The 12,819-nt window shown below is 44.1% G+C and overlaps 1 protein-coding gene across 5 annotated transcripts in view; it reads right to left on the reverse strand.

Moving 5' to 3' along the window:
• Positions 1–12,819, reverse strand: part of SPTLC3 (serine palmitoyltransferase long chain base subunit 3) — a 136,908-nt gene that overhangs the window by 31,424 nt on the left and 92,665 nt on the right. For all 5 annotated transcript variants that reach the window (XM_045008802.1, XM_045008800.1, XM_045008799.1 and 2 more), the window contains one exon: positions 11,445–11,550. In XM_045008802.1, coding sequence (XP_044864737.1) covers positions 11,445–11,550 — 106 coding nt within the window. The remainder of the gene's footprint in view (positions 1–11,444; positions 11,551–12,819) is intronic.

Consider the following 12,819-nt stretch of genomic DNA (forward strand, 5'->3'; position numbering starts at 1 on the left):
AAAATGCTCAGGGCATTTCACAGCCCTGGAAGTCTGAAAGGAGGGAGTTTATGGAAGCTTTAACATCTTTTTGGAGCGGGGAGGGGGTTAAATTGTGTCATTGTGGCCTGACTGAGCAGTAGCATTAAGCTGTGCCATCCACTGAGCAATTCAGGATTGTGTGCCTGGGGCCTATTCATTTAGGATGGTGCAGGCTGCTCCTCCTCACTCAACTGGTCTTTTCCTCTGTGAGGTAATGAGGAGGAAGTGGGTGAGGCCTTGATTCTGCTTCCTTCCCGTTCCTTTTGGGGCAGTGTGTGCCTTAGGAGAGTGCAGGGACTACAGCAGTGACAGAGGCCCTCACTTCAGCTGCGCAATGTAGTTGGGGAAGCAATCTGTGCACCCCAGTTTCCCGCCTCCCTCTCAGGGTGTTCCCACCAGAATCTGGCCCCAAATTAATCTACGAAGCTGAACAATGGGTGCATGCTGTCACGGTCAGGGAAACAGGATTGGGGACAGAAGTCGGAAATCGCTGTATTAGTGCCTCAAACCCAGCCCAACTGGAATTAGAGTTCAGACCTGTCCTAGTGGAGTTTTGTATGGTCCTTTCGGCCTATAACTTCTGAAGCTGTTTTCCCTCTGTCTGCAGCCCTCTGCTGTTTGCTCCACAGTGCATTGTAGGGCCAGCCTCCCACACAAAAACGACCGTGACCTGTTCACAACACTGATGTCCCTGACCCAGTTACAACAGTTCAGATTTGTCCTGCAGACAGGATCTTAACTGTGTTCTGCGCCAGGGCTGAAGTGTCGGTTACATACAAGGTTTTAGCTCTGCCGCATAAGTTGGTCACAACATGATTACGTCCCAGTTGCTCTACAATGCCAATGAAGTTTTAACAAGGCCACGAGACAAAAGTGTTGGAAAGAGGTCCCCTGGCAAGGTTTGTACAGGACACAAATGATGTAGTTTCTGAATCACTGAGTTTAGGTCCTGATTCAAATCCTATCATAGTTAATGGGATTCTTTCCATTGGCTTCCATGAGCTTTGGCGCCTGGGAGATGGAAGATACATATCGCTGTAGGTCAACTAATCCTCTTTGTCTGGCAATGCAGGTTTACTCTATACAGCACACTGACTGCATTTTATCCAGTTTCATTTTAGAATTCTCAGGCAACTGGACTTCTATCATTTTTCTTGGTAGACCGAGGCCTTTTCCATAGCCTTATTCACTGCACTGTCAAGAAGATTGATTTTGCTGATATTCAGACAGCCATTTCCCCTTCTTAATTTCATCACACAACTCCTAGATATGCCAGTGTGTAATACCCTTCCAATCTCTGCAGATTTACTCTAACCCTTCCAGTGTTTGAAGACTTATCATATCCCTTTCTTCAGTCATTGCTCAGATTACATATAAATCTTTCCTTATAAGTCAATCCCTTTGGCCCCTTGATCATGTCTGTCATGGGTCTTTAAACTCCTTTCCTCTGATCTGATATACAACTAGATACACACAGTGTATTCATGTTGATCTTGATCTTCCAAAATACACACATTAAATCTTAATCTTTGCTTTTCGCATTATTTTCTTTGGTAAACTTTGTCACAGTGCGGCATTTAGGAGACTTGACACAGACGTCTCTATTTTGTGGTTTACAGCAACAGTTTAAAAAGTCAAATAAATTACAGTATTTTGAAATGTTAGGAAGCAGCCATTGATTGATTAACCCCCTTTTGCTGGTCTCTCGCCAGTGACGTAAAATGTTACCCCTTTGAACTAAGGGGCTGGCAATCACCTAATAGCAGGATATAAAAAATTGCCCTAATAGGCTGCCTAGAGTACTGGCAACGAATCGCAAAAAACCCTCAAGTGTACATGAAAATGCACTGGACAATATCCAAGCGATCAGAGAAATACGACCAAGTCAAATGAAAATGAAAATGGAAAAAAGTTTGATGAAAAACCATCGGTTTTGACCATTGTATGTTGCCTCTCAATTGTTGCCTTGGGCCTTGGCCCATCTGACTCATAAGTAAATATGTTACTAGGTAGCGCAAATCTACCAGAAACTGAGCAAGAATGCAGTAATTGACTGATCCTGAATCGAAAACCGTAGAAGCCAAGGAAAACACTAGCTAGAATTTAGATAATAGAGACATGATTTAGCAAGTCAATTTAATTTCTGCCATGGACCCGGCCAAAACTTGTTCATGCTTTTGTACTGAGGATTGATGGCCATGTGGTCTCTCTCAGCTTGGACTGAATATGGAATAAATTTACTCTCAAACTAGTCCAAGTTAAAAGCCAGCTTTCATTAATAGTTACATTTACCTGCGCTGAGCTTTCCTTTTCTGAATGTTAAATACATTTTAAAAACTGAAATGGTTTCTCACTGTTTATTTGACACCCAGCTTGGGTCCTTTATAAGCTCTGGGCCAAATTCTGCATTTACTTATCCCCATGCAAACTCAGTGGGCTATGATTCTGAAACACCACTCTGATTTTTCAACACCACGCTGGCTCGCAGTAGTTCTTTTCAACTTTTGCCAGTTTGGTAAGTCAAGGTTCATGTGCAGTGTTGCTGAGTAGGATAACTCTTTCACATACCCTTAACATGCCAGTGAGCTTGCAGGAGTGAAAATGAAGGCAGAATTTGACCCTTAATGTTGATCTCATCAGTGTCGTATATTGCCATCTTAAAAAAAAAAAAAAAAGTGGAACGTTACATCCATGCAAAAAGATGCCAAGCCAAACTTGTAAATCAAGATACTTTAACTTGCATTATGGATCTGACCAAATGATTTTAATTCTATATAATAGTTATCAATGATGCTCCATTTCTTTAGAAACCCATTTAAGAAAGCAGCATATGATTTTACCAAGAAGGATACTTTAAAGAATTCTCCCCTCCTCCTCACTACTCTGTGTAAGAATGCTAATTTACCAACTGTCAAAACTAAAAAGACCTAAATCTAGCCTACTCCGGTAGTGGAAAGTCTTACTGCTACTTCAAAATCAGAGTCCAAGAAAGGAAAGGGTCAGAATATTACCAATATACTGGATTGGTTTTGGTCTGCTAATCTGTACCTAGCAATATTGAATATATGGCGGTTACTTCCCTGTAACTGGAGGTTGTTTGAGATGTGTGGTCCCTATCAGTATTCCACATGTGGGGACGCATGCACACCATGAGTCTGAATCTAAAGGTTTTTAGTAAAGAATATCCATTGGTCTGCACAAGCACAATTGTTCTCCTTGTACAAAAGGGCAGTGTGGGTCAATACCTCTAGTACCAGGAATCCGTTCATGATTTGCAGCAGAGGGGATGGAGGGTGGATAGTGAAATGCAGATAGGGACCCACACATCTCAAAGAACCTCCGATTACAGATAAGTAACCTCCATTTCTTCTTCGAGTGACGGTCCCTATGTATACTCCACCCATGGGAGATTAGTAAACTGTAGTCAAACGAGAGGCATGTGTGAGGATGCAGATGGTATGGATGTCTAGTCTTGCTATCCCCACAGCTGCATCTGCAGTAGAAGCCTGCAAGAATGCATAGTGTCATGTAAAGGCATGTATGGATTTCTCGGTAGCCGCCCCGTATATATCTGTAAGGATATATCTTACGGAGATGCTACAGAAGTTGGGGGGGATGTGAGCTAATTGGTAACAAAGGATGATGCAGCTTGGTGTCCATTTACAGAGTCTCTGAGCAGATAGACCTTAACCTCTTGATCACTCTGCCACGGTGATGATACATTTAGGAGTTTTTCTGTTTGTTTTGCTTTCTAGATAAAAATGTCTAGACCAGTGGTTCCCAAACTTGTTCCGCTGCTTGTGCAGGGAAAGCCCCTGGCAGACTGGGCTGGTTTGTTTACCTGCCGCATCCGCGGGTTTGGCCGATCGCGGCTCCAAGTGGCTGCGGTTCGCTGCTCCAGGCCAATGGGAGCTGCAGGAAGAGGTGCGGTCCGAGGGACATACTGGCCGCCACTTCCAGCAGCTCCCATTGGCCTGAAGCAGCGAACCACGGCCACTGGGAGCCGCAATCGGCTGAACCCGGGGACGCAGCAGGTAAACAAACCAGCTCAGCCTGCCAGGGGCTTTCCCTGCACAAGTGGTAGAACAAGTTTGGGAACCACTGGTCTAGAACATTAAGCTGTCACTTCTCATCAGAGGCATGAGTTTCTGGAAAAAATACTGGGTAAGTGAATGGTTTGATTCATGTGAAACTCCAAAATTATTTTGGGAATGGATTTTGGGTGGAGGCGAAGAAAGACCTTCTCTTTATGAAAGATAGTATATGCCAGGAGTGCTCTCAGCTTGCTCACCCTCCTGGGATAGAGAGTAGGAAGGCAACTTTATCAAGAGGTGGAACATCAAACCGGTTGCTAATGGTTCAGAGGGAGGTTTGGTGAGAAGTGAAAGGATGAGATTGAGACCCCATTGTGATGTTGGTCTCACCACTGGTGGGGAAGTTTTAACAAGTCCTTTTAGGAAACTATTCATCGCAGGATGAGTAGAGATAGTATGGTTCTCAACTGAGGGATGACAGGTGCTGATTGCTGCAAGACAGATCCATATGGAACTGACTGAGAGGCCCAATGCCTAAGGGCAAGTAAGTATTCTAGAATAACAAGAATCCTAGAGGACTCTGGAGGTAATTGGTGTTGTCATGACCAAAAGGAGAAATGCTTCCATTTGACCAAGTAGCATCTCCTAGTAGAATCCTTCCTGCTTTGAGAATGGAGTGAACTGCCACTGAATACATGTGCTCTATGTCAGATGCCCATCCAAACAGCAGGCCTGCAGCTGTAGTGATCCTGGGTTGGAGAGTGCCTGATTGTACATTGTGTTGCGACAGCAGATACAGATGCTGGGGGGTGGGGGGGGGGGGCGGCCGGGGGCAGGGAAGGTGGAAATCCACAGGAGGTCTCAGAACTGTCTCTGCTAGTTGGGCGTGGTGAGGATGACCTGAGCCCTGTTGTGACAGATCTCCTGCAGAATTTGTGGTATTAGTGGGGTGGGAGGGAAGGCACATCTGAGGCGGTCTGCACAGGTAGAGCTGGGCGTTGCCCGTCAGACCACGGCCATAGCTGCTCTGGAGCAGTATAGGGGTAGTTTCTTGTTCCCTTGTAAGGCAAAGAGATCCCAAGATGGTGTTCCTCACTCGGTGAAGATCTTATTCAGAACAGAATTGCAACTCTCTCATTCATGGCCTGAGGAAAAGTGTCTGCTGAGACTGTCTGCTAGGGAGTTGTGTGCACTTGGTAGTTATATTGCTGAGGGGGTTATGGGGTTTCTAATACGCCAGTTCCAGAGGATGATCGTCTACACTGCGGGGAGGGAGGAGATCTTGTTCCCACCCTTTCCCCCATTTGTTTATGTAGAAGACAGCTGCTCATACTGTCTGACATAACCTGGGTATGTGTGGATTGGAGGAGTGGAGGGAATGCATTGCGGGCCCAATAGACTGACCTTAATTCCAGTAAATTGATACAGATTCTGGCCTCTCCTGGGGTCCAGGTGCCTTGTGCAGTGTGATTGTCAATATGGGCTCCCCAACTTAAGAAAGAAGCATCTGTGATGATAATTGCCTCACGTGTGTGTGTGAGTGCGTGTGTGTGTGTGAGGAAAGGAACTCCCAGTTGAACTTTCTCTGGATTTGTCCCCCAGGCAAGAGAGGCCATAACTTTGGCTAGAATTGCTACTCTAGCACTGAGGTTATCTTTGGTGAGTAAATGGACTGAAGTCAGGTTTGTAAGCAGCGGAGAAGCCTGGCGAATGGTGTTACGTGGCCGCATAAGGCCATATGGCTTAGGAGGGAAAGAGAGGTTCTGACCATAGTCTGAGATGTGAGGGTGATCTATTTTATCAAATCACCCCTGGTATGGAAGCTTTCCAACAGGAAATAGACCCTTGCTGTAGTCAAGTCCAGAGTTGCACTTATGAAATCTATGGACCTTGTGAGAGTCAATGTAGACTTTTTGTGGCTGACACAGGTTCCCAGGGAAGATAGTAGCTGGAGCAGGAATAGAGCGCCAACTGGAATTTCCTGCTGGATCTTCCTGTCTGGAGCCATTCATCAAGATATGAAAAGACAATAAACCTATGTCTTCTCATCCAAGCCATTACCATTGAAATGACTTTTGTAGAAACCCTGAGTGCCATAGCTAGTCCAAATGGGAGAACTCTGAATTGGAAGTGGTCTTTCTCAATGAGGAATACGAGGATTCTTCAGTGGGACAGGTGAATGTCTATGTGAAAGTAAGCATCTTTCATGTCGAGGGCCACGAACTATGTACCCCCTGTTCCAGAAAGGGAATTATTGATGCTAATGTGACCATATGGAATTTTACTTTTTGGAAGAATACATTTCGTTGGTGTAAATCATGAATTTGTCTCCAACCAGCAGACTTCTTGGGGATCAAGACTTATGGGAGTAGAATCCCTTCCCTTGATGTTAGCGTGGCACCCATTCTATGGCTGCTTTCTGGAAGGAGAGACTTTACCTCATGGTGAAGAACTTCCTTGTGAGAGTGGGTTCCTGAGAAGGGGAGGGGTATTGTAGTGGAGAGATGAAATAAACTCAGTTGTGTAGCCGTGGTCTTGTTATTGCCCCCCAGTTGTGAACGAAGTGCGTAAGGCAGCCTAAGGCCTGGCAACATAAGAGTTTCGGGGGGCAATAAGGCCTGGCATCAACGTCGGTATGCATTCCTTCAGCAACCATCCAAAGAACCCCTTGGACAGTGGGTGGGGTGGGGTAGCCATTGCAGAGGTGGAAGAAGCCATGTATCTGGGTCTTTGCATACTGCCTTTTGTGTGATGGTTCATAGGAGCACTGGCAATTTTCGACCTTCTTCAAGGTAGGGGCACAGGAGACAGGGGTATGCCACATGGATCTGGCAGGTTGACCTTTCTAGGGTGACCCATCCAGAGGGCTGGATGATATCCAATAGGCCATTCTGCGTGTCCTGGACCTCCTCAACAGGTATCTGAAGCTCAGTGGCTACTCTCTATAACAGCTCCTGGTACTGCTTGTGGTCACTGGGCAAGGAAGGGGATGATGGAGCAACTTCCTCCTCAGGTGAAGAGAATGACACACCCATCTGAACTGGCAGAACCAGTGGATCCAGCTCAGCTTCTTCCTCCACAAACTTGGATGGAGCTGGTTATTACTTGTTGGGAGAGGAGGGTCGGTCAGTGTGATTGTTGCACAAATCCAGTACGTCTGTTATGCGGATCCCATTAGGCTAGTAGGAAGGATTGAGTGATGGGGGAGATCCCCAAGACATAGGGTACTAACGGTCCCCTGAATAGCCATAACCTGAAGAAAGTGGATGGTTCCAAAACCTCCTGTGAGTTCTGTCTGGGCTTGTTTCCATTGGGTGTGGTGGGAGAAAAAGACTTGTCTGGAGCCTCAGATTTGTTTGACAAAATAATAGATTCCTGCTCTACTGGTGGTGCCATCTGTACCAGTGGGAGGATGCTCTGAGTTGTGGATGCAGTAATGGGCCATCCTCTTCTTCTCAAGGTGATTTTTTCGGGCATAGGGATGTCTCTAAGGAGGACTGGGCCTGGTAGGAATATTCTACTGTGCGGTAAAGATTTTGGTTCTTCCTGCTGTTTGGAAAGCCTCTGAGGAGGGGACTGGCGGATCCAGGGCCCGCAACGGGGTATTCAGAGAATGCCACATGGAGTGAGCTGGAACCATTGAATGAGGTTCCAGCGTGGAGCTCTCAGACAGGCCTGGTGGGTACTGATTTTATGGTCTGGGGGATGGAGCCAGAATCAGTACTGTCGGATCCTTTTTCCTTTGCCTTCTTGAATGTCAGGTGTATGTGGAACTAACTCCTTGTGATCCATGTGTGAGGACTCACATGACTTGGACCAAGATGGGTAGAGCTCCTTTTTCTTAGAGGCAGATCTGGATTAGGATCTATCCTTACGCCTATATGGTCATATCCCCTACTCTCATGAGAGGGTTTCTCATGCTTAAGAGTTTTAGCCTCTACTCCAGAACGCATGCTTTGAGAGGTGCTGCTGGCAGTCTGAGGGGGTCTCCCCCCAGCCTGGATCCGAATGAGGCCTCATGACCTGCTCCATGAGGTGCTTCAGCAGGTGGAGCGCTTGTCTTTCACTAGTTTGGAGAGGGAAGGAACAGCAGATAATGCCTTTGGTGAGGCAATAAAGGGCATGCTGGTGGTCTTTTGCTGACGGAGAAGGAACAGGGGCAGGAGACACAATTCTCTTGGGACTCTTGGTATAATTCCTCTCTACATGGAGAAGCTTCCCAGGACATGGAGAACTAAGCTCACTATACTTATTATAAAACAACACTACACTAAACTTAAAAAAAAAATCACTAAAACTATTTACAAATTGTTTTACTAATATTAAAATAGGAAGATTGAAGTAGAATTTTTATTCAGGCCATGAGGTGGTAAGAAGGAACTCAAGAGCTGTTGGTTTGTCCTGCCTTTTATATCCTTACTTCAGAGCATGTGGAGAACCACCACACATGTGCAGACCAATGGACCCGGCTTACTAAAGTTCTCTAGACTCAGGCACATGGTACGCGTGCATACTCATGCGTACAACACACATAGGGACCATCACTCAAGAAGAACCAGTCCTTCACGGACAGGTCAGCTCTCATCCAATATTGCATCTAGCCAGTTATGCAATGATATATCATGGTGGCAATGCTGTAGGGGTTCCTTCTCGACCCAGTACAGAACTGGTTTAGCGTCTGAAGCATGAGCTTCGATTTCTTATTTGCCTACCTCACAAGTATACAATAAAGATTTTAAAACTAGCTAATGTTTGGACTAGTTTCTGATGATATGCTATAAGAAAGCTAGGTATTATTACTACTTTTACTGTATGCTTTTTGCTTGCACAGACACAAAGGCTATTAGTGGAAATAAATGGTCCAGCACTTAAAACAAAAAAACAAGAGATCCCAGGTACAGTATTTGACTCCATGTCCTCCTATGCAGACTTTCTTTGACAAACACTTAGCAGGCACCACACCGAGGTTAGGATTTTTAGTGGAGACTAAGGGAGATAGGTGCCCAAATCCCACTGAAAGTCAGTGGCTGCTGGGTGTCTAACTCCTATAGGCTGCTTTGAATTGGAGCTTTTGAATCAAACTCTCTCTCTGAAGTTTTACATACTGTGATTGTGCTTTCTTTAGAAAGAAAATTCTCTGTGAATACTAGCTGCAGATCTAAGGAAAACTATTGCCCAGTGTCTCATTAAATTGGAGATTGATTTAGTGACAAATGCCAGAGCCAGTTGACATTATGGGTCTGTGCAACTGCTCACTTTAACCAATGCATCCATGACACAAAGGCAGGGCCGGCTCCAGACCCCAGCGCACCAAGCGCGCGCTTGGGGTGGCATTTTGCCGGCAGGGCGGCAGGCGGCTCTGGCGGACCTTCCGCAGCCATGCCTGCGGAGGTCCACCGGAGCCGCAGGACCAGCAGACCTCCCGCAGGCATGACTGCGGAGGGTCCGCTGCTCCCGCAGCTCCAGTAGACCTCCCGCAGACATGACGGCGGAGGGTTCGCTGGTCCCGCGGCTCGGGTGGATCTCCCGCAGGCACGTCTGCAAGAGGTCTCCCGGAGCCGCGGGACCGGCGACCGGCAGCGCGCCCCCTGCGGCGTGCCGCCGTGCTTGGGGCGGCCAAATTCCTAGAGCTGCCCCTGCACAAAGGTACCTTCACTTTCCCTTGTTGGTGCACATCCAGAGTAAAGGATTTAAAAACTGAACAAAGTACAGCAACTAAAGGGTTTTCTGTAGGCCATGTGACTGGCAGGAGTATTTGTCATTAAAATGTTGGTGGTCCACTTAATTTCTGCATGATCAAAGTCCTTAAAACGTAACTTTCTTTCAGCTGCACAGAGCTATGTTTATTTGCAGCTTTGTTCTGTTTATTCTGGTTAAAGGGAGATATTCAGCCTGCTTTGGATCAGCTGGTCTGCTGTTAAACTGTTCAGTCCTGAGTGACTAGTGTTTAGATGAGGGCTGACTTGTTGTCTGCAGCAGCTGGCACAAGTTATGCAAAAAGAACATGCTGACGACTATGAAGTTATGACGACATGAAAAAAGAAAAGGCATCATTATTAGAACAGTGCAAGTAACTGATTTTTTTTTTTTGGTTTGCTTGTGATCTGAAAAATAACAAAAAATCATTTTGGGTCGACTTGAAACTGATTTTTTTCAGAAGTTCTGGCAAAACAAAAGGTCAAAAAATGTGTTTCAAGGTGTTTTGGCATTGTAACTGTTTTTCTTTTCTAAAAAATAAACACAAATCAACTCCCAGAAAAAACAAAACATTTCATTTCAGAAATGGCATAATAAACCATTTTAATATTTTTAAAATTTTTCCTCTTTTTTTTCCCACTGAAACAATTTGCCAAAATTGACACAAATTTGTGAAATGTTGCGGTCAACCTGAATCTGCATTTTTTGGTGAAAAATTTATCGGCCAAATTTTTTTGCCTAGCTCTAATCCTAATGAAAAAAAAAATCTTGCTCAGGATGACTAGCATTAATAAGTCAAAAACCATAAATTGCTGCCATTCAACATGACTGTATTTCAGTGATGGATAATGTGATCCTTGTAACTTTCAATATTGGTTTGTAAATCACTTTGGCATCCTTTGGGCTGAAAGGATGGTATATAAAAAACTCTGCTATACAATTGCAAGGTGTTATTAGTATGCATCATACTAGACAGACTTCCAAAGTTGACTCGATTATGCATTGCCGTCTTATATTGGGATATGGGTACCACTACTGTATAATACTTTAAATCCTAATTTTATACCCACAACCTGAGTGCAACTCCATTGGACATTGATTACTGGAGATGTGCTAGTTTCACTAAGGCTGAATTTGGTCCTAAATGTTTATACTCAACTGTTTGGGTATAAAACGGGCATGCAAAATGTATACAGTGCCAGTACCTGTACCTTTTTTTAATTAATCAACGCGTAACAGAGAACTCTAGAAAGCTGTTCCGTTTAATCACCTTGAGGCAGATTGTCAGCTGCTGTAAATTGTCACAGCTCCGTTGACTTAAGTGAAGCTACAACAATTACACCAGCTGAAGATCTGCCCTTTGCATTTATATAACATACCTCATCCCAAAGGAAAGTGCTTTGCAAACCAATATTCAAAATCACACACAGGGATCATACTGGAGTTGCTTCTATTTACACTAGGGCTTAGACTGACCTTCAGGATTTTTATATAAAACACCGAAACCGTCTTTACTGCCTTATTACTGTTAATATTGCAGACCAACAATTTTTAGCAAGGCCACTGAAGATCCTACTTGAGCTGTGAAGCAATTAAAAAAAATACACTGAATTTCTCAGGCAATCTCAGTGTTACGCCTATTAAATTCCTTTATAATACAAAGTACTCACACATTTGTAAATGCCGACATACCTGTAAATGCCCTCTACTAGGATGAGAATTTTTTTCCATGCTCTGCGACTTCGAGGCTGCCCATATGCTATTGCCTCCCTCAGTAATTTCTCTAGGCTCTGCATGTCTTTATTTAAAAATAAAAGAAAGGAAGAAAACAAAGTATTAACATAAGGGGCGTTAAAAGGAAGTTTTAAGTTCTTTCTGGCCACTATTTTTTTTTTTAAATAAGAAATCGACAGTTAAAGAAATGTCTCCTAAATGCACACTTCTGTTGCACAAAGGCTACAGGCCTAATATTGGATTTAATTTGCCTGATTTTAATCTTGTGATAATATGACCAGAAGAGCTTTCTGCAACTATGCACCTCACCAGGGAAAAACTTTTCTTTTAACCATTAGAAACTCTCAGCTTCTCTATTTAAAAATAAAACTGAAACACTTTTGGCAGCTCCTGATTTTAACTGTCTATAATTCTTTAGTTGCACTGCAGAAATACACAGCATCCTGAGCTTCACAGGGGGAGATTTTCAAATGAGTCTAAGGGATTTAAGAGCCCAAGCCCTATTGAAAGTCAATGACATATGAAAATTTCCCCCTACAAGTGCAAGCTTGTTGTAATAAAATCAATGGGCCAGATCCTTAATTAGTATAAATCACCTTAGCTTCCTTGACTTCTATGGAGGACATTGATGGACACAAACTGAAGATCTAGTCTTATAGTTTTCTGATTATTACAATTCAGGACAAAAGAGGAGATTAAGTAGACAGATTATAATTTGTATGTATTTTGCTTTCCTCCATCAGCACCTTCCCCTTTCACTAAGGGCACGTCTACACTTACAGTGCTGCAGCTGACTGACGCTCTATGCTGATGAAAAAGAGCTCTCCCGTCAGCATAAAAACCCACCCCTGGGAGCGGCAGAAGCTATGTTGGCAGGAGATGCTCTCCCGCCGACTTAGCGCTGTGCACACTAGCACTTATGCCGGCATCACTTATGTCTCTCAGGGGGATGGAATATTCACACCGGGTGACATAAATTTTGCCGACATAAGCGGTAGTGTAGTCATAGCCTTAGGCTCCAAATCTGAGGAGAATTGAATCAATTACATAATTTTAAGACACAAAAGTCTTAAGACACTAAGAGTGTTGTATACAATAATTCAGGCTACAGGATCGTGACGAGAAATAAGTTTTAGAAGAGTAAATAGTATTGTGGTCATAACCTGCCGTGTTTAACACAGTCATTAAAAACAGACTGGTAACAAAACAGAATCGCTGAAAAGATATTTCATTATGATCAACACAGGCAAATGCCACAGAACTTTATGTTTATTTCATTTGAAATTCATTTAGCAGAATAGAGACTCGTTAAGCTACTTCAGTTAAGCGGCTT

The sequence above is a fragment of the Mauremys mutica genome, chromosome 3 (genome assembly GCF_020497125.1).
Source record: "Mauremys mutica isolate MM-2020 ecotype Southern chromosome 3, ASM2049712v1, whole genome shotgun sequence".
Lineage (NCBI taxonomy): Eukaryota > Metazoa > Chordata > Testudines > Geoemydidae > Mauremys > Mauremys mutica.